The sequence below is a fragment of the Suncus etruscus genome, chromosome 2 (assembly GCF_024139225.1).
Source record: "Suncus etruscus isolate mSunEtr1 chromosome 2, mSunEtr1.pri.cur, whole genome shotgun sequence".
NCBI lineage: Eukaryota > Metazoa > Chordata > Mammalia > Eulipotyphla > Soricidae > Suncus > Suncus etruscus.
In genome coordinates, this window is record NC_064849.1 from 121,907,354 (window position 1) to 121,934,580 (window position 27,227).

Here is a 27,227-nt window from a genome sequence, read left to right on the forward strand (position 1 = left end):
ACCTTAAAGCAAATGATCAGAAATGGAAGAAAATCCTCAAAGAATGTGAACAGATGAAAATAGAATATTCTTTTGATAAACTCAAAAAAAACAACATAAGAATCATTGGAGTCCCAGAGATCCAGGAAGAAAATCCCCAGGAAGAATCAACAGCCAAGGACATCATTACAGAAAAACTCCCAGAGCTAAAGACTGCATGCAACCAAATCCTGCATGCCCAAAGAATACCAGCTAAAAGAGACCCAAAGAAAAACACTCCAAGACACATCCTACTCACAATCACAAATTCCACAGATAGGAATAGAATACTGAAAGCAGCAAGATCAAAAAGAGAAATTATATTCAAAGGAACATCCTTAACATTTACAGCAGACCTATCACAAGAAACCTTCAAGGCCAGAAGGCAACGGTAGGGATATAGTGAAAATTCTCAAAAACTGAATGCCTTGCCTAGAATACTGTACCCAGCCAGACTCACTTTCAGATTTGAAGGAAGTATACATAGCTTCAGAGATAAACATGAGCTCAGAAACTACAGACTCAAACCAGTTTTAAAAGATACAATTAAAGGTCTGCTTTAAGACAAGGCAGGCCTAAAGACATACCAAACTTCTACACAAAGATGGCTCTAAATCCCATGACAATTATCTCTCAACATCAGTGGGCCAAATGCACCAGTTAAGAGACACAGTATGGCAAAATGGATTACAAAGCTGAATCCAACATTCTTTTGCCTACAAGAAACACATCTGAATAGTAAGAACAAGCACAGACTCAAAATCAATGTTGGAAGCACACATCAGGAATGAAGAAGGGGCCTACATACTTAGCTTAATGACACAACTTATAAAATTAGAAAACAATCAACAAAATGAACCCAAAATAGGTAGGCAGAAGGAAATAATAAAACTTAGAACAGAAATTAATAAAATGGAAACCCAAAAAACAATCCGAAAGATCAACAAAGCAAAAGTTAGTTCTTAAAAAAATTGAACAAGATTGATAACTACTAGCAAAACTCAAAAATAAGGGGTCGGGGTGGTGGTGCAGAATGGTAAGGCATCTACCTTGCTGGTGCTAGCCTAGGTTTGATCCCTTGGCATCCATATGGTCCCCCAAGCCAGGAGCAATTTCTGAGTACATAACCAGGAGTAACCCCTGAGTGTCACCTGGTGTGGCCCCCAAAGAAAAACAAAAACTCACAAAGAAAGGGAAAGAAACTTAATAAACTGGATTAGAAATGGAAAAGGGGAGATCACTATAGATAATACAGAGATCCAAAGGGTAATCAGAGACTACTTTGAGAAACTCTAAGATCCTGGAACATAAGATCCTGGAAGAAATGGGGGGGGGGGGTAATTACCAGGAAAAGTACAAGTGTAAATTAAACTCAATGAGACATAATAATATGCCTATTTTAATAGAAAAATGTTTTTTTTTTATCTAAACAACCAATTCCTTTAATCGAAAGCAACAAACATGCGAATGGCAAGTGTAGAAACTTCTCAGGACCAATGGTCCCCGTGGCACTGGCCTGGCCCCTGCACTCCCCCAGCCCTGCAGATATATTGCACTTTGCATTCCTAGCACTTCTAAGGCATGGCCAAAGTTTTCCAAACATTTTGCTAGTCTCGTTTTTCAAATGCTTCCAAATTCATGCACACAACCATTCCACAGCAACGTTGGGGTACCTTCCTGAGAGGGCAAATACTCCCCAAAACCACAACCTTAAAATTGCACGAAAGATCCGTAAAGAAATCAGAATAAATGTTGGACCAGCAAAGTGCTTGCCAAGAACCCGTCACTCCTCATCCTCATTGTCATTCTCCTGCCCGGAGCCTTCAGATCGGTCCCCATCCAGGCGGTCTGCCCGGATGTGGTTGAGGGAAGCCAGCATCCTCAGCATGAAGGAGGCAGGCACAGTAATGGTATTGCGTGTCTCCTCCAGCATAAGCTCATTGCGAGTGATGACCTCATCAGCAAGTTTTCGGTTAAAAATCCTCGATTCTTCCAGTGGTGACCAGATCTTTATGTCATAATCTATGCCAGATGAGGCAAGAATTGGGTTAAAGGGATGTGGTTGCAGGCAGTTCACCACGTGATTATCAACTTCCAGAAGCATCAAATGCTCAGCAGTATGGCGGTCCCAGATGAAGATATGGCCACAGTCAGAACCACTCATTACAAAGTTAGCACCCCAGAAATTGGCTTCTTTGATCATTGTCCGGGAGTTGCGGTGGCCCTTGTACACCATCTTCACCAGGGGCCTTCGAATGTTCAGCGTGTCCAACTCTTCCATTTCTTTCCTCTCTTTCCTCCGCCTAAAAATCTCCTGAATACGGGCCACAGCAGAACGCCTGTCACCAGGTCCAGTCCGGTAGGGCGCCCCGGGGATTAGGACTGGGTCGTCGTCACTGTCATCTGTGTCCTGGAGAGTGGAGTCACAGGCTCCTGCCTCCTGACTTGAGGACCCGATGGCTTCCAGTGGAGCCGGAGGTTCCAAGGTGGTAGGTTCGGGGCTGGTCTGCTTTGAGGTCCCAGTGTCCTGGAGCTGCTTGGCAGAGGAGGAGTCTTTGGCAGTGCAGCCATGTGTCTCTTCTGGCTCAGGTTCCGGCTCCAAGCAGCGCTCAGCAGCCTGTGCTGACCCAATGTCTCCTTCAGGGGGCAACCCTGAGCTCTGGGGGCCCAATGAATCGTCATGCCCCTCAGCCTTGCAGCGGCCCCCATGTCCACGGGAAGTCGAGGCAGTGTTGCTCCATTCATCTGTAAAGTTCAGTTTTATTGTGCTTGTAGTTGTTCCTTCTGTGCTGTAGTGCAAACTTAAAACAGGTTCACCTGTCCCTGGCTTGGGGCTCAGCTTTTCATTATTGTCATCTCTGGGGCAAGCCCGCCCGCGGCCCCGGTTGTTCTGTGCCACTTCACTGGCTTCCTCAAACCATCGGGACAGCATGTCGGACATGCGCTGCATTAGGGACACGTTGGGACTCTGCTCGCCATCTCGCTCTCGCTCACTCTCTGGCCTTGCTCAGGGCCCAGTATCAGACCAATCACCCGAAGTCGCAATCGCTTCACTGGGGGCTGCCGCAACTCTTCTCTTCTCTCCTCTGCAGGAGTTTTAAGTTCTCGTGCTGTATCATCTTTTGGGTCAAAAAGGTAGATGTAGTCTGAGGAGTAACTCACGAGGATCTCCTGACCGTCTTCACTGTAGCACAGAGACGTAACCCTGCAGGATTTGTTGTTCAGATGGGAAGGGATGAAGCGAGCAATCAGGCCCGTGGTTCCACGGCCTGCATAATTCCCGGTAGCTCTGGTGCCCAGCATTCGGCGATCATAGATTCGTACTGAGCTATCAGAACAGCCAACAGCAAGATAGTATGGAATTGGTGGACAAATAGCTACGAAAGTGGCGGCACGTAGGCAGTTAATTAAAATATCATCCTTGCAATCTTCTTTCGTACAACTAGTTTTGATGCGCATATCAAACCACCTAACAGTTCCATCTTCACCACAAGAGAGGAAAGTATACGGGTCATTGGGTAGAAAAATGTTTTAACATTCATATTATCGATGTGTATCTGAAGAAACTAGACATTTATTAGATTGCTAGTATAATTCTAATAATAGTGCAATTATTAGTTTAGTATTTAACAATTTAAATGTGTATATTTTGATTCAGTTTCTTCCTATCTATAAAGAAATAAAATGTACATTAAAAGTAGTTGTTATGAATGATTATTACACCTTTATATAATAAGCAAAAGCTAAAAACCTACCAAATATTATCGACATGAAAATAGGCTAATTTTCTATCTACATTTGTATTTAAAATGAATAAAATATTGATATACACTACAATACAGATGCACCTCAAATATTCCAAATCTATCTTTTTTTCTTTCTTGAATATGAGAGAAAATTTGCTCCTAAATCAAAAGAAATGATCATTAATATCAAATGAACCAAACTTAATTCTCTAATGCAACCTTCCTGTATTTTTCTTGGTAACTTCCAATAACTGAAATTTCCACACTACATTTCCTTTTCTTTAGTTGAAAATTATGTTTATAGTGGTGGTTTGGGTCATTTTCAGACTATTTCATTCAGTATTTCTGGGTATTTCCCGTATAAATCTATGTATAATAATACACTTTAAGAGAAATAAAAACACACTATAAGAAATTATTTATATCACATAAAATATATTCAAAAGTATAGGAAATCATTCGTCACTCTTAATATTAATAAAATTAAGAACTCATTACAAGCTAGGAATATGACCTGAACAGAAATTTCACTAAATAAGAAATTGGTGTCAAAAACACAGAAACTAAGGATATTAGGCCCTTGGATATTTCAAAATAATTTTAGCCACTTAATTTACAGCAAAAATTGCCTGGGAATACATTGTGGGTTGCAAAGGAAGACAAAAAAAATAAAAAGAAATATTTTAAAAGAGTATGAGGAAATTTTTGTGACTAATATAAATATTTATTATTTTATTATGATAGTTAATTTATGTGTGTATGAACATGTATACATATACATACAAACATGCATTGTAAACTTCACTGTGTCATTGTTTTTTGGATTACAGGTCACATTGTGGTATTACAGGACTTACTCCTTGCTCAGGAGTCACTCATGGTGGGTTGGGATACCATATGGAATGCAGAAGATAAATCTTAGGTTGGCCCTGTGCATCACAAGTGCACTACATGCTGTTCTATCACTCTGCCCCCTACTGTATGAATTTTATCTTAAAAAAAACTATTAAGTGCTATTTTAGGACAATTAATAATTAAATACAGTCTAAGCCAAAGTTTCCAGATCTTATTTGTCTTGCCACCCTTTATTAGAAAAACACTATTTGTCATTCCTGGAAATCTACCTCCTTTAAGTGAACAATAGAATGCACCCTCCAATTATATGCAAGGCTACTGACCTTCCTCCTCCCTTACTTGCTTCTTAGTCCCACTGCCTCCCATGAGGCTATACTAGTCTGAGAAATGCTGGGCAGAAAATCATCAGTATTAACTCCCAGGTTTTGATAACCATATTGGAATTAATTCTGGCAAATTATTCACCTAACTAGAGGATTAGTTATTCCAGGCTTGAGCTTTTAAATTTTTGGAAGAATCATCTTTTTAATTCTAGACAATTACCCAACTAATTATAAAAAGTTGCTTTCTTTCCTTTTCACAATATCTATATTTATTCACTCTCAGCAACAAGAAAGGTCAGATAATAGATTGAGGGCAAGTTGTAAACTTCCTATAAAAGTAGGAGTGAGAAGAGAAGCCTAAAGCAGCCTGGGATTACTTAGTAAAATGATAAACAGGATCCATACTTCATTAAGCCATGTGTATTTCATTATCATCTCCTTTAGTCATCCAGAAAATATCGATTAAGTTCTATGAGACTGTCTTTTCCTTTTAGTTTCTTTGCGTCTCTTGCCTGTCATATTTATATACACAAAAAAGTACAATATTACTTAAAATGTATGATAAAGAAGTGGCTGATTTTACATTTAATTTGTGGGAGAGCAAAATAAAGTCAAGAGACATAAGGACTTTACTCAAGGTCATAAAGTTATTCAACAGAAAAGATAAAGGTCCCATCTGCTGTGCCTTTCTCAAAAGCTGAGCCATGCTTAATGTACTAGAGAAATCATTGCTTTAGAAATCAGAGGACCACATTTTATATTTTTAAAGTATAAAAACTGCAGTGACATTTTATTTTTAATTAGAATTTTGAAAACTGTTTTTGCAGACTTTTGGAAGAACAGGGAAGGGATTTTGTTGGCAACCAACAGTGTTCCAAGACTATTCCTGGTTCTTTATTCGGGGATCATATGTCATATCAGGGATCAAACCTGGGTCACTAGATGTAAATACATGCCTTACTTCCTATACTATCTATTTATATCCCACTATTATATTATATTATATTTATATAATAATTATTATATATCTTTATGCCATCTATTTATATTCCAGTCTTAATTCAGATATTACACAAATCCCCTCTTCACTTAAGATCAAGTTCTCATTTTTAAAGAGGATTAGAATGTTCTATGATTATTGTTGACCTGATTCACATTATCTCTGTTTCAGGTGACTTTTAGTTCTATTGTTGATATTCTTTGGGGTTTTTGAATCATTGTGTACCTCTCACTAATTGGTTCCTCTGTGCAGATACATAGAAGTGACTTAGAGGCTATTCATGATATTCCTTATATCTTGTCTTTTTGTTCTCTAGTATTTTACTACAAACTCTTTGCATAATGTTTGTGCTTAAAATTACAATAATACTTACTCTTAATTATATAAAAATAATATAACATGACTAGTAAATGGATGGTAAAGAAATAGCTCAAATGATACATCATTACCTAGCAAGATTCTGAGTTCAATTCCTTGAACCGCATAACCCACCATACATCTCCAGGTATTGGTTTTTCCTGGCTGAATGGAATTGATAGTACCTTTATAATGAGATTCTCTGGCAATTTTAATGAATATGTACTAATTTCCAATATTTTCCAATTACCAAACACATATTTTGGGAAAAATAAATTATGCTAAGTAATAAAATATATTCTTTTGCTTTTTAAAATATTTTAAATCATATTATCATTTTAAATAAACCAGAAGCCCAGTCTTTAGCAATTTAATTAGTAATACAAGACAATACTAAAAAAATTTTTATTAAAAGTTCTGCAAACTGTACTCAATCCATAAAGTTGTATTTTAGTATTTTAGTCAAATTTCAATTCTAATTCATATTCTAAATTCTAAAATGTAAATATAATCCTCAGAAACAGCCAGCATGTATTTGTTTTGTGCTAATCAGTCAGGGAATCTGCAAATATAATGTGATGGAAATATGTGATGGAAATATAATGTGATGTGAATATAGTGCAGTCAATATGTCTTTATTAACTAGTTTATTTTCCATATTGAATTGTGCTTATACTTCCAGATAACTAACCTTTTTCCACCCTTTTACCATGATACAATTCATGCCACTGATGTTATAAATATACAGTTTTTTTTTTTTTTTTTTTTTTTGGTTTTTGGGCCACACCCTGTGATGCTCAGGGGTTACTCCTGGCTATGCGCTCAGAAGTTGCTCCTGGCTTCTTGGGGGACCATATGGGACACCGGGGGATCGAACCGTGATCCGTCCTAGGCTAGCGCAGGCACCTTACCTCCAGCGCCACCGCCCGGCCCCTAAATATACAGTTTTAATAAATTCTGTATTTTTTTACTGATACATGCATTGATGTCACATATTAATTATCAGGCAGCTGATTGCCATTTCTCTTTTTCCTTTTATTTGGAATTCATACAAGAGTTATGAAACTGTGAATGAATGTGTCTAGCATACTTAAATTTTCTCTAATGAGTCAGAATGGACTCTAGACTAAAGACAATTAACATTTGATAAAGTTTTATATAAATCTGGGCTCTATCTGTTGACATATTAAATTAAAACCTTAAGGAGGGGACAAGAAAAAGAACCCTTAAAATCTCTTTATTCTCTAGATCACTATCAGAATAAATACATGACAGAAATAAAATAATTTTATTATACCATACATGCAAAGCATGTACTCTACATACATGAGAATATGCTATTTTGTATACTATGTGTATTTCTTTATTAAATGATTTGTTTTAATAAATATAAGCCAATATGTGTATTTCTTTATGTGTACTTATTTATTGGAGAAAAGTTTTGCTTTAACAAGTTGCTTAGCGTTTATCGTAGAACTCTTGATAACCATGCTGCCTAGATAAAGATAAAAAAGTAATTCAACTTATTTTAGAATATTCATCTAAAGTCATATCACCAGACTTATTAAAGTGATTTTTTAGAAAATACTTACTGAGGCAATACTTGTATAAATTTATCAGTAAGACTTCTATTAACTGTTAAGCATATGCTAGTCCTTAAAACTTTAGAAATTAAGCCAATCATCTTTTTTTGTTAACTTACCTATCAGCAATGATAAAATTGAAATTTCAATGATGAAAATATGCTTACAATGAGGCTAAGTACATTAAACCATTTAACACCAAAATCAGGTCTATTATATTCATTCACTTAACTATGTTCTGAGGGGGCCTGACTTAAGTTACTATGTTTGAAAATCAACATCGATTTTATTCTAATAACAAAACACAATTCATAGTAGGAAGTATAAGTAAATTAATTATTGAGATCTGCAGGAGCTTTTATATTATAAAATTTTTTAAATCCAACATATAAGGTCATTTTTTTTGAATTTTTCATTGCTTTTACTTAGTGATTTTTCTGAACATGGATGGACATGAAAACTATTATGCTGAGTAAAATAAGTCAGAGGGAGAGAGACACAGAATAGTCTCACTTATCTTTGGGTTTTTTTTTTTTTAACTTTTTTCATTATTTAATTATGACAACAAAGATGCAAAGAAAGAGGACAGGGTAAAGTTACAGTGGAAGACCAATCACCCATAAGCAGAATTCTCGGTAGTCCCATCGATGATATCCCAGCCTTGATCTTTCAACCAAAGAAAATTAAGAAAAACAAAATTGAACCCATGTACAATACAATTAATTTGTCCCTCAAATCCCCAGTTGTATTACATACTATTTCTTAGCAGCACACAATATAATCCAAAGAGATTAGATTTATGTAACTCCTTAAACATTGAGGGCAAAGTACATTTATCTAGTTCCATGCACATGCTTACTAGTTTAAGTTAACCTCAAAAGTTTTAGTGGGTTGTTTTTCTTCAGGATTGGAGTCAAGGGAACATAGTAAAAAATGGTATTAAAGTGGCATTTGTTTGCATAGGCCCACCAAAACATATGGGACATGGAAAGAAAAATTATGGTCTAAATACAAAGAGACCCTACCCCTGAAGTTTCCTGGCACAGGACTGACTCTAGGCTCCAGGCAAACTAGTTTGTCCAATTCAAGTCATCGTCTGTAGTGGCAATACACCTTCATTCCTCACATAGTCTCTGTTGTTGGTATCATGCTTCTGTATTAAAGGTCCTGGAGTCTGCATATCCCATATTGCAGTCAGGATGGTGCAGAGCATCACTTAAGGGGCACTAGAGAGAACCATGTCCTGTAGAGCAGGTCATTGTTGTTGTCACGTCTTCTCAGTGTAAACAGAAGTCTCTTTTTAGGAGGTCGATGTCAGACCCTTGGTAGTGTCTTTCCTGGTAGAGGACTGCTTCCAGCTGTTGCTATAAAAGACCTTGGATGTTTCGTAGATAGCTTGCCTGGTTCTGGCATGAATGGAGGATGCCCATTCTTCAGAGGCCTGTGCCAGGTCATTATATCAATGTTCAGGGTGTAAGGTACATTGTACTGAGATTTATTAGATAAGAACTTATCTGTATGTATACTGTTTTCCCATTTTAATGTGTCTATGCAAACAAGGATCAATGCCATGAAGCGTTATCGGCCCATCTAGAGGCAATAGGAACAAGACCAGCAATTTCCATGACATAGTTCAATCATAGGCATTAAACTGAGGGACAGTTCCACCAACAATCCTTATTAAACAGCTTACAAAGAAAAGACAAGATGAAAAGTGGATAGAAACATCATGGTAGAAGAATAGAGAGAGAGTTACAGCCGTTAAAGAAAATATACATAAAATATTCAAAAGATATATGTGTTCAATTTATATCCTTCTAAATAGTTCTGGGATTCTTAGATCCACTGTATGTCTTTGGTCTGAGATTAGAACTGTGTATTATTGAAGTTAAGAAGGGTAAATCTAGGGTACTGATAGTTGGGAGGAGTAAATGTTCACGCGGGGGCACTAGCCCCCGCGCGGTTTGCATCATATAGACTAGTATGAAATTGCCAGTGACAGCCTGAGTATAACTGACCAGCTATCTGCCACCCCACATTTCAAACACCACCTCCCAAGCCAATCTCAGGAGCTCAAGCCCCACCCTAGGCCAATCTCTGCAACTGGCCTGGGAGTGGGGAAAACCCAGGGTGCCCCATCAGGTCCTCCCAGAAACCCACCTGGAGATCTGGAGGAAAGGGGGAGAGGGGGGTCGGGTGACCCAGGTCCGGGCCCCCTACCCTAGGCCGGGCCAAGTGGCCCCTGGCACATACGGAGTTCTGCCAGGAGCCAGCCCGTGCCGGCTGAAAATCCTGCCCCAGGAAGGGAGGAAGGCCCTCCCAGGCCCCAAGGACCAGAGCTCAAGCCCCACCCTAGGCCAATCTCTGCAGCTGGCCTGGGAGTGGGGAAAACCCAGGGTGCCCCATCAGGTCCTCCCAGAAACCCACCTGGAGATCTGGAGGAAAGGGGGAGAGGGGGGTCGGGTGACCCAGGTCCGGGGTCCCCTACCCTAGGCCGGGCCAAGTGGCCCCTGGCACATACGGAGGTCTGCCAGGAGCCAGCCCGTGCCGGCTGAAAATCCTGCCCCAGGAAGGGAGGAAGGCCCTCCCAGGCCCCAAGGACCAGAGCTCAAGCCCCACCCTAGGCCAATCTCTGCAGCTGGCCTGGGAGTGGGGAAAACCCAGGGTGCCCCATCAGGTCCTCCCAGAAACCCACCTGGAGATCCGGAGGAAAGGGGGAGAGGGGGGTCGGGTGACCCAGGTCCGGGCCCCCCTACCCTAGGCCGAGCCAGGTGGCCCCTGGCACATACGGAGGTCTGCCAGGAGCCAGCCCGTGCCGGCTGAAAATCCTGCCCCAGGAAGGGAGGAAGGCCCTCCCAGGCCCCAAGGACTAGAGCTCAAGACCCACCCTAGGCCAATCTCTGCAGCTGGCCTGGGAGTGGGGAAAACCCAGGGTGCCCCATCAGGTCCTCCCAGAAACCCACCTGGAGATCTGGAGGAAAGGGGGAGAGGGGGGTCGGGTGACCCAGGTCCGGGCCCCCCTACCCTAGGCCGGGCCAGATGGCCCCTGGCACATACGGAGGTCTGCCAGGAGCCAGCCCGTGCCGGCTGAAAATCCTGCCCCAGGAAGGGAGGAAGGCCCTCCCAGGCCCCAAGGACCAGAGCTCAAGACCCACCCTAGGCCAATCTCTGCAGCTGGCCTGGGAGTGGGGAAAACCCAGGGTGCCCCATCAGGTCCTCCCAGAAACCCACCTGGAGATCTGGAGGAAAGGGGGAGAGGGGGGTCGGGTGACCCAGGTCCGGGCCCCCTACCCTAGGCCGGGCCAAGTGGCCCCTGGCACATACGGAGGTCTGCCAGGAGCCAGCCCGTGCCGGCTGAAAATCCTGCCCCAGGAAGGGAATAAGGTCATTTTATAGTTCAATTTTATTATAATAATTTGTTATATTAATTTGTCTCATAAAAACACAAAGGTTCTCTTTTAAGTTTAAAATAAACAGGTTCCAACATATATTTTTTCTCTAATTCTAATAATGTCATGGGAAGAAATGTTTGTGCTTTCAATTTATTGGAATTTTAAAATTCTACTGTAATTTTCTTGCCTTAGTCAGTATATAGAAATAAATGAGAAGATAATGAGTCAGGATGTTCAAATAATGTTAGGGTTGTTCTAGTATGGCAATTTTTATTACTTAGTTATTATAGAGTTTAAACACTTTACAGTTATCATCTTTAACTTGGTATCTGTCATTAAAAGTGAGGTATATTATTTCTGAAGAAATAAGAAAATAAGACTTGGACATGAAATATTAAACTATTAAACTTAAATTTAGGATAAAAAGTTAAACTGATATTAAGCTTAGAGTAAAAAAATAAGACAGATATTTTAGATATTTCCTTTTCACTGTAACTTTTCATTAAGTAGCTGGGGAAAACTAGGAAACTAATTTTAATTTATTAATAAGAAATATTTTCCCAATCTCTTTAATAATGATAATGTGGTACTTTAGAATTTTCTAGAGAATCTATGGTTTAAAATGAGATGAGTTTGGACCACAAATTATTCTGTGATCCACTGACCATCTTCTATCTTTTTTAAATCTTAAAAACATAACTTGATTAGCGTGTTTATATAAATCATGCTAATCATGGTTTTTATTAGGAAAAATTAGACCTGAGAAATTAAATTCAAATCTAAGAAATTGAACAATATAATTCAATAACAACAGAGATAAATGGACCTGACTTTAGCAGTCCAAGTTGAATGCCTCTAGTTAGGGAACTGAAAGAATAGTATGAAAATACGACAAGGCATTATCTATTCAGAGCTGAAACTCAAAGTGCTTTGCAGAAGAAGTGCATGAATCCAGGCAGGATAGTTGGGACTATGAGTTAGTATAAATTAAATTTACTCAGTGGCAAAAGTGAATTATTCAATGAGGAAATAATAATGACAGAGAGAGAAGAGGGGAGAGGAAAATACAATAAAAACATGTTGTGAATATCAACTACAATAGTATGTTAGCCTCTATGGCTCCTAGTGTCAGAGATACGATAGAGCTGTCTTTTATCCAGTTGTATATCTTCCTTTCTCCTTTCTCTTCTTCATCATTCAATATTTTAGTCTTCTGTTATAGTTTCATTTTACTCAACATTTTTCCAAGAAACAATTTATCTGATATTGTCAAATAGCACAAATGCAAGTGGATTCCTCCAACCTTCATTGAAAACTATCTGACAGTTTTTATTGAGCTCAAATATTACATTTGTTTATTTCCATCATATAAAATATTGTTGATTTTCTTGACTTTGGGAGTTGGGGAGTTGAGTCACATACTGTGATGTTTAGAATTAACTTCTGCCTCTACAGAGGTCACTACTGGAAGTTTAATGATATCAATACAGTTTGGGGGATAAAAGTGGACGTGGCTGCATGCAACCAAATCTTAATCCAGATACTATCTCTCTACCCCAATTTTCTTTTTAAAAGTATCAAATTAATTTTATTCAAATATCTTTCCCTTATACTGTTATTATTTCAAAAATTTTATTTTTGTTTTTGTTCATACTTGGCAGCTCTCAGAGGTTAATCCTGTCTCTGCACTCAGAAATCGCCCCTGGCAGGCTCGGGGGACCATATAGGATGCCGATATTCAAATAAGTGTCCATCCTGGACCGGCTGCATACAAGGCAAACGTCCTACCACTATGCTACTTCTCCGGTTCCTTATTTTAGAATTAATAAATTATTAAAATTACATGTAAATAATCTAAAATGTTTTGAGATAAACAAGACATTTTTCATGTAATTTTTTTAAGGCACTATCTTCAGGTTGTCCTATTTCTGGATAATATGGGGGGGGGCAGGGAGAACAGAATTATTACCCTGAACATAAGTTGTTGCTTTTTTAAAATTTCTGGTTCTGCCTTTAGAAATTACACCTGACAGGCACTGGCGACCATATTGTATGCCGGGATCTGGGTCATGTAAGGCCCCATGCAAGGCAAACACCTTACCTGCTGTGCTACTCTGCCCCAAACATAAGTTTTTTAGTTTGCTGAAAGTCAAATCCTCTACATGAATATATATATATATATATATATATATATATATATATATATATATATATATATATATATATATATATATATATAACCCTTCACCAGTGCAACATTCCCATCACCAATATCTCGATTGTTCCTCCTCCCCACCCCAAACCGGCCTGTACTCTAGACAAGCTTTCTACTTCCCTCATTTAGTCACATTTTGTTATGATAGTTCTCAGTGTAATTATTTCTGTGACTGCACTCAACAATATCTGTGGTGAGCTTCATGTCGGGAGCTGGCCCCTCCAGTCCTCATCTATTTTGTCTCTGAGAATCATTAAACAAATGTTTTTCATTTTTCTCAAAACCCATAGATAAGTGGAACCATTCTGTGTTTATCTCTCTCCCTCTGATTTATTTCACTCAACATAATAGATTCCATATACATCCATGTATTGAAAATTTCATAACTTCATCTATTCTGACAGCTGTTTAATATTCCATTGTATATATGTACCATAGTTTCTTTAGCCGTTTATCTATTGAGGGGCATCTAGGCTGTTTCCAGAGTCTGGCTATTGTAAACAATGCTGCAATGAATGTATGTGTGAGGAAGGGATTTTTGTATTGTATTTTTGTGTTCCTAGGATATATCCCTAGGAGTGGTTTAGCTGGATCTTATGGGAGCTCAACTTCCAGATTTTGGAGAAATCTCCATATCTCTTTCCAGTCCACGAAGGTTGGACTAGATGGCATTCCCAGCAGCAGTGAATAAAAGTTCCTTTTTCTCCACATCCCTGCCAGCACTGCTTGTTCTCATTCTTTGTGATGTGCCAATCTCTGTGGCGAAAGATGGTACCTCATAGTTGTTTTGATTTGCATCTCCCTGATAATTAGTGATGTGGAGCATTTTTTCATGTGCCTTTTGCCATGTGTATTTCTTTTTTGTCAAAGTGTCTGTTCATTTTATGGATTCATTAATGAATTCTTTCAAACTTTTCAAAATGAACCACTACCAATCCTGGCCAGGCTCTTTCATGAAATTGAAAAAACAGGAACATTTCCAGACAGCTTTTATGAAGCCAATATCACCTTGATACCAAAACAAGACATAGATACAACCAAAAAAAGAAAATTACAGACCAATATCCTTGATGAATATAGATGCAAAGATCCTCAATAAAATTTTGGCAAATAGAATTCAATATCTTATTAAGAAGATCATTCACTACGATCAAGTAGGTTTCATCCCAGGAATGCAAGGATGGTTTAACATTCGTAAATCCATCAACTTAATATACAACATCAACAACAAGAAAAATAAAAATCCCATGATCATATCAATAGACATAGAGAAAGCATTTGATAAGGTCCAACACCCGTTCTTGATAAAAAATCTCTCCTTTAAATGATGATTTCCCAATAGATAAAGATTCATCTTTATGAATTTTCTCTAGTAATAATTCTACCAAATATAAATGGGCGACTAATATTACATTAGTAGTTGAGTTGGCTCTTGTTTGGACATCTGTAAAACATCATTTCCTAAGCACTCAGTATTTTAATATGACTCTATGAGACTGAAATTTTGGAAAATAAAGTCTCTAACATTTTTCTCTTGAGAAAGCCTATACATTGCTCTTGATAATGCCTTAAAATAGTTTTAATGTTTTGTAATTTTTCCCACCCCTTTCTACGATTCTTTGAGATATTTTTCTTAATAGAAAAAGTGTGATTTTGTTTATATAACTAATAGTTTTGTTTTTATAACATTTCCTTTAAAATGTGAAAAATAGAATATAAATTGAACCTAAAATGAATATGCACTTCTCATGAGACCCCATTATTATGACGCAAAAATGAAACAAAAACTGGATTTAGTCTAAGTGTTTAAAGAAAATAAAATATTTTGTCAGACTAATATTTTATTTATTTTTTTATTGTTGTTTGCCTTTTGTGCTTTATTTTGTTTTTATTTCAGGACCGTGGTTATTATGTGATTGTTCTCTTTATTGCTGTGGTGCTTTTGATTTTTTTGTTTGACTTTTTTATTGTTGTTATGTTTTTTCTTCTTTTTTCCCTTTCTTTTTTTTAATAATATTTTTTATTTGAACACCTTGGTTACAAACATGATTGTGGTTGGGTTTCAGTCATATAAGGATTGGCTCTAAGGGCTGGGTCGGTTGGGCTGGGGCGCGAAGCGGGGCTGGGCGCGCGCCGCAGCTGGACGAGGCGCCGCCTTTTTTTTTTTTTTTTTTACTGATTTGATATATTTATTCTGGGGAAAAAGTTAATAATATTAAAATTTTTTATTTAAAAATAACATTATTATGTTTAGTAAAGTATAAAGCGCTGTGTATACAGAAAAATAATACAGTTCATAGCATACAGTAGTCTCATATACCAGCCAAGGTATTTTTGGCAGTCTGAGGCGGGGTTTTTACATGTTGGCATGCAGGTGTGTGTTTTGAAGCAGGTATTGTATGATTACTGCCAGAAACACCTTGGACTCTATAAATGGTTGATTCTGAATTAATTTTTGGCCATGGTGCATTCAGAAACATTTGACCATTGCCAGTTTTTATCATGACTCTCACACTCACTTATGTTACGCTGTATGGGTTCACAAGTTACCATTCAGAAGCTTTGTTCTGGGACATCAAATTTTTCTTTAGCATATGGATTTACTCTGAAGTGCTATTCATTTTATTTTAAAACAGCTTTGTTGTTGGTGTTTGGCTTATTGTTTCTTGTTTGTATTGGGGCCACACCAGGTGGTGCTCATGACTTACTCCTGGCTTTGCACACAGGGATCACTGCTGGCAGGTTTCAGAAGACTAGAAGTGCTTTGAACCTTTCTATGCTGTCTAGCAGCTTTATTCCTAATTTGGACATATTCTAATGATTCTAAGTGTACGGCACCAATCAGAGAGAATAACCTTTTCATGCCTATCTCCTAGGCTTAAAATTTTGCAATAATTTCCATTTGGCTTTATTTAGAATATATAGGCTTTCTTCTGCCTAATAATCTAAAACTAACTGTCATTCTCTCTCTCTTCTTTAGTCATTAAAACTAAGTTAAAATGGTTTTCCATCAGTATTTGGAGAGTTTTATTTTTTAACAGCTCTCTAATTTGTCACATACTAGCTCATTTATCTCAACTAGCTTATCTCCTATTTCTCAATTTTAAAACTGCTTAATTTCATTTATAATGAGTGAAAGATATAGAATGACTATCTCAAATATAGGTAGGGTGTAGGGCAGAAGGGAGATGGGGGGCATTGGTGATGGAAATATAGCTATCCTCCATCACCAGTGCAACATTCCCATCACCAATGTCCCAAATATCCCTCCTCCCCACCCCACCCTACCTGTACTTTTGACAGCCTTTCTATTTCCCTCATGCATTCTCATTGTTAGGATAGTTCACAATGTAGTTATTTCTCTAATTAAACTCATCACTCTTTGTGGTGAGGTTCAGGAAGTCCATGAAGTTCTCTGAAAATTATTGCAAGAATGTCTTTCATTTTTCTTAAAACCCATAGATGAGTGAAACAATTCTGCATCTCTCTCTCTCTCTCACTCTCTATCTATCTATCTCTCTGACATATTTCACTCAGCATAACAGATTCCATGTACATTCATGTATAGGAAAATTTCATGACTTCATCTCTCCTGACAGCTGCATAATATTCCATTGGGTATATGTACCACTGTTTCTTCAGCCATTTATCTGTTGAAGGGCATCTTGGTTATTTCCAGAGTCTTGCTATGGTAAATAGTGCTGCAATGAATATAGGTGTGAGGAAGGGGTTTTTGTATTGTATTTTTGTATTCCTAGAGTATATTCCTAGAAGTAGTATAGTTGGATCGTATGGGAGCTCAATTTCCAGTTTTTGGAGGAATCTCCATATTGCTTTCCAGAATGGTTGAACTAGATGGCATTCCCACCAGCAGTGGGTAAGAGTTCCTTTCTCTTCGCATCCCCGCCAACACTGCTTGTTCTCATTCTTTGTGATGTGTGCCAGTCTCTGTGGTGTGAGATGGTATCTCATAGTTGTTTTGATTTGCATCACCCTGATGATTAGTGATGTGGAGCATTTTTTCATGTGCCTTTTGGCCATTTGTATTTCTTTTTTATCAAAGTGTCTGTCCATTTCATCTCCCCATTTTTTGAATGGATTAGATGTTTTTTTATTCTTGTAAAGTTCTGTCAGTACCCTCTATATTTTGAAGATTATCCCCTTATCTGATGGGTATTGGGTGAATAGTTTCTCCCATTCAGCGGTGGCTCTTGTATCCTGGGCACTATTTCCTTTGCGGTGCAGAAGCCTCTCAGTTTAAATATATTTCCATCTGTTAATTTCTGTTTTCACTTGTTAGGAGAGTGCAGTTTCCTCCTTGAAGATGCCTTTATCCTCAATGTCATGTAGTGCTTTACCTATGTCTTGTTCTAAGTTACAAGAGAGAAGAAGGTTACAACTCAAGGCAACTCTTTGCAAGTTTACTTCAAATGCAAAATCAGGATTAGGAGGAAGTAGGAAATATCTAGAAACTTGATCATCCTGGGTTGGACTCTATTGTTTTAAAGGTCAAGTAAAGGAAAGAGCCAATTGCCCAGGGGTCTGCTCTCTGGCTTCTCCCTTGATTACCAGAAACTGCAGCTGCAAGGACATATTTGAAAAAGAGAAAAAAAAACATTGTCTTTGCTTTCTGGGCTAAACATTATCCAGAAAAGGGGTTCTCTTAGTAATCTTTGGTGCTGGAATTTCTGAGCCAAATTATTTGATAGAGGCCACAATTTTGCCTGAAATTTACAAAGGAGAGAAGCCAAATAATGACCGAAATGTAATGCCAAGCATCTCTTCGGAAATTCCTCAACCATCCACGCAGGGGAAAAAGGCGTCCACAGCGGGCCTTTTGAGGAACCCCGTGGGGGTAATTTCAGTTCTCCCCACCAGGAAAATCTGAGGATACATCTGGTGGGCTGAGTTCCCCTAAAAGTTTATGCATGGCCGTGGCAAAATGGAATATTGCTAAATTTTCCTAAACAAAATATTAACACATGATCTCATGCTTCTCATACTGAAAAGGGAAATCAGCCCCCCCCCACCAACCTTAGTGGGTGCCCCGCCCTTTAGGGAAGTTGTCACTGCTTTGGCCCCACCCTTAAGGAAGTCGTCACTGCCTCGGCCCCACCTCTACCCCTACCTCACGAATCATTGGTGTTATCGTAGTGGAAGTCCAGCCCTCAAGGACTCTTCTTCCCCTCCCACTTCCCATCCTATATAAGGGGGTGACGAGGGACCCACGAGGTCTTTGGTCCCCTTTCTATTCTGGGGGAACTTTGACCCTGGCCATTTGACTGGTCAGTATTAAAGCACTTTTTCAAAGCATCTGCTGGAACTCATAAGCCTCTTCATTTCTCTGCGCCGGGTAACTAAATTAGGACTTCCGGACCTTTCAATACCATATTACACTTTTACTTTCTTTTTCTACCTGTAATATTCTCCTATTTATTAAATACTAGTACATACTTCAGAATTCACTGACTCATTTTACTGTATTAAATTCAGTTTATTTGTGTTATCACTTGATGTCTCTACCTCTAAATCTCTTCTGTTTCCCTATTGATTACTCATGGGGTAGAGTAATCAATTTCAGACTGCATATAAATTCTTTAAGGGCATATATTTGAAAGATAGTATTATAATTAACATTAAAATCAATTAGTTAAAATATTGCAATTTTAAGCATTAATCTTTTTAACATTTTTTATTTGTTAGTTGACAGACTTAAAGTGGAGGAAGAGGACTCTTTACCAAATTCACTTTTAAATATACTCAAAATATAATCTTACATCTTGAAATTCTGACAGCATAGTTTTGAGCACAGGTGTTCATAGTATCTCAAAATGAGTTTGGAGTTTCTAGAAGAGCCTCTGGTTTGATTGACAGGAATTATATACACATATATATCTACATTGATTAGAGGAGAGAATGGGGCAGGTGTGGACTCTTAAGGTCTGAGCATATTCATGGTTGATGGGCTAATTTCACATTATCAATAATGCCATCTTTATGCAAATTGATGATATAAAGAAAACATTCCCTTTGAAGAATCAGTTTGAAAGGGACATGGTGTTTTTACCTTGGTGGATTCATTGAGCTACTAATAATTTCTCTTTATGGAATATTCTAGGTAACTTTGGCGTGCAAATTGCTGACCTATTTTGGTTAATCATGTTTTTTTTGTTTGTTTGTTTTGGTTTTTGGGTCACACCCTGCGGTGCTCAGAAATAGCTCCTGGCAGGCACAGGGGACCATATGGGTCACCGGGATTCGAACCAACCACCTTTGGTCCTGGATCGGCTGCTTGCAAGGCAAACACCGCTGTGCTATCTCTCCGGGCCAGATTAACCATGTTATTTCATCTAGTTAGTTGAGTTCAAACTTGTGGTCATCAAAATATTATTTAAAATATTTGGGATAGGGTATCTTTTGTTATTGTTTAGAAATTCTAAATGTATGTAGAATATAAAAATAAAAATTTAACCAGCTGCCCAATTGACTCTTGAAAAAGTTGACTTTAGACAGCAATCAGAAATATGAATTGTTATCAAGTGGTTGCCAAAAATAATTTTAAATATGAATAGTAAAATAATGAAGATCTTTATACTAGATCTTAATTTAAGTGAAAAAATAACATAACATATAGTATTTTTACTTATTATAATATAGAACCTAGATATCAGTTTGGGTTTTCCTTCTTTATGTAGCTCACAAGATTTTTATTTTGTGAGTATTTACCAAAAAAAATTTAATCCCTTCACCCATACCTCTAATTAATGACTGCTATGCACACACAAGACTGGGGTTTGCCCTCTGGCAGACCATGTAGTCCCCCAAATACCACCAGGAATATTGCCTAAGTGCAGAATCTCTGATACCACCAGGAGTGGGTTATAAAGTAAGACAAAAGAAAAAAAAAAAAGAAAACTATTTTTATACTACTTAATTGGTTCTCTGGATTTCACCTATATGTTTCTGTGTTAAAATTCTATTGGACAGATAAGGTATTAATATTTTGAAATGGAAATGGCCTTGCCATGCCTCATATTATAATGTTATGCTAAATAGATTACTAATCTATAGGAATAAAACCCAAAAATATCACATTGGCTTACAATACCCTGATTCATTAAACTGGAACCTGGATTACTTTTCATTCTGATTTTATCATTTGCTTTTCAAATGGATTCTAATTGCATTGTCCTTTGCTTGATACCTGGAAAACTCATTCCCATCTCAGGATTAACATGATAGTAAAATGATCAACTTTGCAAATTTATTTGAGGCATCTCAAAATTCATTTTTCCCTCATCTCATTCTTTTTCACCCACTTACCAATTATTTTGTAAATTTCTCCAAAAATTTAGTGTTTACAATACTGACTCAGAAATTATATTTCCAAATACAACATTTATGTGTAAATGACTATACATCATGATATATTTTTATAACAAGCCTGTACATTAATTTAGTAAGCATTTTTAGCCACCTATAAATGTTTGGGGTATCAAAAGTTTTCACATAAATATTGTTAAAGTCTATTTAATAAATAAATCCATTTTTGCTAAAAGTGGATAATCCAATCACTTAGCAATTTGGACAACTTCTTAGTGGGATTTTTTTTGTCACTATAGAAATAAATTTATTTTTAATTAATGTTTATAACACACAAATATCTTTTGGCAGAGATTTTATAATAAATTATATAATACATCTCTTCAATTGAAGACTATTGCTCATAAATAATCCATTTATAACAAGCTAAAATTATTGTATGATGAATAGCTAAATTACACTTTAAACATTATTTAGTAGTTCCAAGAATTTTATTTGGAATTGTTTCCACTTCAAAACATTCTATATTTAGTATAAAAAAATCTAATAGATAAGCAAGAATAAAATTGAGATATATTGAACTATAACAGTATTTTCACTGAGTTCACTAATCAACTTCAAAGGGCCTAATTAGGCCAAATTACTGTTGTAGGAGGAAGAGATAAGACTATTCCTAGTTCTCTTACAGATGTCTGAGATAGTACATTAATGGAAACTAGAACACATTTGTTCAATGTATTTTCCAAATAATTTCACTCTTATAGTAATAATGTATCATGGGTAATATAAACACCAAATTTTGGGCTAGTATATGGTTTTTTGGTTTTGTTTTGTTTTGGTTTGGTTTGGTTTTTCAGCCACACCCAGTGATGCTCAGGGGTTATTCCTGGCTATGCGCTCTGCTCCTGGCTTGGGGACCAAATGGGACACTGGGAGATCGAACTGTGGTTAGTCCTAGGCTAGCGCAAGCAAGGCAGATGCCTTACCATTTGTGCCACTGCTCCAGCCCCTGGGCTAGTATATGTTTTATCATTACATGTTGCTATGGAAATAGATGTCACAAATTATATACTTACAAATATTTAAAAAATCATTATAATTTTGGAATTATATCTGTTATATGTCATGTTTATGATAAAGGTCCTAATACATACAAAACTCTTCATAGCTTTCCTACATAGAAATATACAGATAGTCTAAATTTTTACCTGATTGTTCTAAACAAGTACAAAAAGTCTACACTTAAAGGGAAAAATAATTTTTGATACACAGTTACAAAGTTGTTCATGATTGAATTTAAATAATATGATGTACAATACCTTTCACCAGTATAGATTTCCCTCTACACATGTTCCCAGTTTCCACCTCCCCTCTTCCTGTTGTTTCAATCTATACACTGTGGCTTGCAATATTATTACTGAAGGCATGTCATGCATAATATCTCCTTTCTGCACCCAATTCTTGTCCAGAGTGATATTTTCCAACAATCATTGTCATAACAGCCCCTTCTCTGAACTGCACTCCCCAGTTATTTATGGCAAGGAAAACAGACCAGTCTTCTGGGCCCTGGTCTCTAGTATCTTTAAACATTGTTGCCATACTATCCTTTTTTATATATCCCATAAATGAGTGCAATAATTCTATGAGTATCCCTCTTCATCTGGCTCAGTTTGCTCAGCATTAATACTGTCCATATCCATCCAAGTATAAACAAAATTCATTACTTCATTGTGCTTAACAGCTGCATAGTATTCAATTGTATAGGTATAGCATTGTTTCTACTGGGAGCACACAAGTTTTTCCCATATTCTGGCTATTGTGAATAGTGCTGTAATGAACATAGGAATGCTGACTTTTCTACAATGTGTTTCTGGGCCTGTAGGATATATTTTTAGGAGTGGTATTGCTTGATCATATTAAAGCTCAATTTCTACATTTTCTAAGAATGTCATATTGTTTTCTAAAACTGCGGAACCAGTTAATGTTCCAACCAACAATGAGGGAAAAATTTTTTTTTTTTTAGTTTTTGGGCCACACCCGGCAGTGCTCAGGGGTTACTCCTGGCTGTCTGCTCAGAAATAGCTCCTGGCAGGCACGGGGGACCATATGGGACACCGGGATTCGAACCAATCACCTTTGGTCCTGGATCGGTTGCTTGCAAGGCAAACGCCGCTGTGCTATCTCTCCGGGCCCGGAAAATAATTTTTAACTCATTTTATGTATTAAGCTAATTCATAGTTTTAAAAGCAATTCACATACTTTTATCAAACCAGTAAAAATGTATACCAAATGAGATTTGAGTACTTAAAATTAGAGCTCAAATATTATTTACTATATTGATATTTTGGGGATAGCTAAATAGTACAGTAGATAAGGCACTTGCATTACATGTAACTGGATTCAGTTTAATCCCTAGCATCCCATTTATTCCACTAAGCCTTCCAGAATCCCTGAGCACAAAGCCAAGAGAAAGCCTTTTGTAGCCTAAACCCCAAAATAAATATATAAATAAAATATTAACATATATTCTTCAAAGTCTTAAATGCATGACTTTCATTCTAACAAAGAAGGCAACTCTTAATTTCATCTTTATTAGAATCACTAGAATTTTAAGAGACTTTAATTGTAATGTAATGTCTATTTATTTAAAAATTGGTATTTCATATTCAAGTATTTCTTAGAGTCTAAAAAGGTGGTTTGAATCCCGGCATCCCATATGGTCCTCCATGCCTGCCAAGAGTGATTTCTGAGCACAGAGCTAGGAGTAATCCCTGAGCGTTGCTCGGTGTGGTTCCAAAATAAAAATAAAACAACAACAAAAAATGGCAATCAACTCTACACTCCTACACAGAATTGTTTTCTAAGATTGGCACTTGGCTCCAATTTACTTTCAGTTTCTTTTTACCTAAACTACAAGGATATTTCTTAAGTATTGAAGGTGAATTTTCACTGTTTGAGAGTGATTTTTCATATACAATCTCTGACAGGCTCGATTGAAGCAAGATATAGAGCATTGGGGCTGAAGTAATAGTACAATTAATAGGGTGTTTGCTGAACAGGTTTTCTTTTATTGATTAATTAAGGACCATAGTTCCAAAATTGTTTATTGTTGGGTTTCAGTAATACAATGTCCACCATCCTTCACCAGTGCACCCTTCTGGCCACCAATATCTTTCATTTCCCTCCCACCCAACTCCCACCCCTGCCTATCTCAAGGGAAGGCAATTTGATTCTCTCTCTTTTTTTGACTTTGGGGTTTGACTATGGTTAATAAAGGGGTGCCTTGCATGTGACTTTTTTCCCTTACAAAACCTAGTTCTTGTCTAGAGTGATTAAGTTCCAACTATCATTTTCCAAAGTAGACCCTTCTCTACCCTTCTCTATCCTAATAGCACTTACCATTATTGTAGCAAGCTTCCTATCTGGCCTGAACTCCTGACTTATCTCCATTGGTTTTGAATATTATTATAATACTATCTCTTGTTTCTTTTATATCCCACAAATGAATGAGCTTATTGTATATCTATCCCTTTCCTCTGGTTCATTTCACTTAGCATAATAACTTCCATGTCCATGTATAAGCAAATTTTATTACTTCATTTTTCTAATGGCTGCATAGTATTCCATTATGTAGCTCTACCACAGTTTCTTTAGTCACTCATTTATTGTTGAGCACCTGGGTTGTTTCCAGATTCTGGCTATTGTAAATAGTGCTGGAGTGCAGAAAGCATTTTTATTTATGTATTTATTTTTAGTCACCAGTTTTTGGTAGAGTGTTTTGTTGTTTTGTGGGATCATTATAAATTTAAAATACTGGCTTTTTGTCATATGTACAATGCATAAGTATTTTCCTATTTTTTTATTAAAAAAACCTTCACCAGTGCAACATTCCCATCACCGATGTCCAAGTGTTCGTCCTCCCCACCCCAAGCTGGCCTGTACTCTAGACAGGCTTTCTTACTTCCCTCATTCAGTCACATTTTGTTATGATGGTTCTCAGTGTAATTATTTCTCTAACTATACTCATCACTCTCTGTGATGGACTTCAAGTCGTGAGCTGGACTTTCCAGTCTTCCTCTCTTTTGTCTCTGAGAATCATTACACAAATGTCTTTTATTTTTCTCAAAACCCATAGATGAGTGAGACAATTCTGTGTCTATCTCTCTCCCTCTGATTTATTTCACTCAGCATAATAGATTCCATATACATCCATGTATAGGAAAATTTCATGACTTTATTTCTTCTGATAGCTGCATAATATTCCATTGTATATATGTACCACAGTTTTTTTTTTTAGCCATTCATCTATTGAGGGTCATCTAGGCTGTTTTCAGAGTCTGGTTATTGTAAAATGTGCTGTAATGAATATAGGTGTAAGGAAGGGATTTTTGTATTGCATTTTTGTGTTCCTAGGTATCCCTAGGAGTGGTATAGTTGGATCGTATGGGAGCTCAATTTCTAGCTTTTGGAAGAATCTCCATATTGCTTTCCATAAAGGCTGGACTAGATAACATTCCCACCAGAGGTGGAAAAGAGTTCCTTTCTCTCCACATCCCAGCCAGCACTGCTTGTTCTCATTTTTGGTGATGTGCGCCAATCTCTGTGGCATGAGATGGTATCTCATAGTTGTTTTGGTTTGCATCTCCCTGATGATTAGTGTTGTAGAGCATTTTTTCATGTGCCTTTTAGACCATTTGTATTTTTTTTTGTCAAAGTGTTCATTTCTTCTCCCCATTTTGTATAGGATTAGATGGTTTTTTCTAAAGTTCTGTCAGTGCCTTGTATATTTTGGAGATTAGCCCCTTGTCTGATGGGTATTGGGTGAATAGTTTCTCCCACACAGTAAGTGGCTCTTGACTAAAGACGTGAAGGACCTATATACAAAGCAAAATGTAAAACCCTGCTACAAGAAATAAGAGAATACATGTGGAAATGGAAATCTATACACAGCTCTTGGATTGGCAGGATTAACATCATTAAAATGGCAATACTCCCCCAAATCATTGTACAGATTTAATGTGATCCCTCTAGAGATACCCAGGATATTCTTCAAAGAAGTGGATCAAACACTTCTGAAATTCATTTGGAACAATTAACACCCACGAATAGCTAAAGCAATCCTTGGAAAAAGGAATATGGGAGGCATTACTTTTTCCAACTTTAAACTGATTACAAAATAATAGTTATCAAAACAGCATGGTATTGGAATAAAGACATACCCTCAGATCAGTGGAATAGGCTTGAATACTCGGAGAATGTTCCCCAGACATACCATCATATAGTTTTTGATAACGGAGCAAAACATCCTAGATGGAGTAAGAAAAGCCTCTTCAATAAGTGGTGTTGGCAGAACTGGTTAGCTACTTGCATAAAAGCAAACGTAGACCTTCAGCTAACACCATGTACCAAGATAAAATCCAAATGGATTAAAGACCTAGATATCAGTCCTGAAACCAAAAGTATATAGAACATATAGGTCTTTAAGGAGGAAACATCAATCTCCAAACAAGTGGAAGCAGAAAAAAACAGATGGAACTATATTAAGCTGAGGCTTCTGCACCTCAAAGGAAATAGTGCACAGAGGGCATTTTTAAGTTGAGTTTTTTTGTTCTTGAGATATATCCTAGGAGTGGTATTGCTCATATGGAAGCTTGATTTCAAACTTTTTGAGGAATGTCTATATTGTATTCCAGAAAATCTGGACCAGTCTGCATTCTCATCAGCAGTGAATAAGAGTTCCTTTCTTCCTGAATCCACACCAGTACTGGTTGTTCCTTTTGTGTGTGTGTGTGTGTGTGTGTGTGTGTGTGTGTGTGTGTGTGTGATGTGTGCTAGTCTCTGTGGTATGAGATATCTCATTATTGTTATCTTTCTAATAATTAGTGATATGGAGCATTTTTCATGTGCTTTTTTTGATATATGTATTTCTTCTTTGAGGAGATGTCTGTTTATTTCTTCTCCCCATTTTGATGGCATTAGTTTTTTTCTTGTAATGTTTAGTCAGTGTATTGAATGTCTTATATATTACCTCATTATCTGATAGGTATCTCCAGATATTCAGGTCTATTTCATTGATCTCAGGGTTGTTTTTAATCCAATAACATGTTGAGTTTTTGTTTGTTATGCTTTGTTTTCTGTTTGTTTGTTTTGGGCCACACCCTTTGGGGATCAGAGGCTATTTGCTCAGAAATCGCTCCTGGCTAGGGTGAACATATAGGACGCTGGGGGATCGAACCAAGATTTGTCCTAGATAGGCCGCGTGCAAGGCAAATGCCCTACCACTGTGCTATCTCTCAGGTCCCATCAATTTCTTAAGTTCTGCAAAATTATTTATGTAGGCCTTTTTTTTTGCTGGTGAATGTTTTCAAAGCTATAAATTTTTTCTCTTAATACTGATTTTTCTGTGTTTCACAGA

The 27,227-nt window shown here is 37.3% G+C and overlaps 1 protein-coding gene across 1 annotated transcript; it reads right to left on the reverse strand.

Moving 5' to 3' along the window:
• Positions 1-1,431: 1,431 nt before the first annotated feature.
• Positions 1,432-3,540, reverse strand: LOC126001514 (DDB1- and CUL4-associated factor 6-like; the record flags this gene model as incomplete). The annotated part of the gene is given in 2 exon segments (XM_049768803.1): positions 1,432-3,054; positions 3,057-3,540. Coding segments are annotated over 2 exon segments (1,737 nt in total), but the record flags the coding sequence as incomplete, so codon positions are not given.
• Between the last annotated feature and the right edge of the window lie 23,687 nt (positions 3,541-27,227).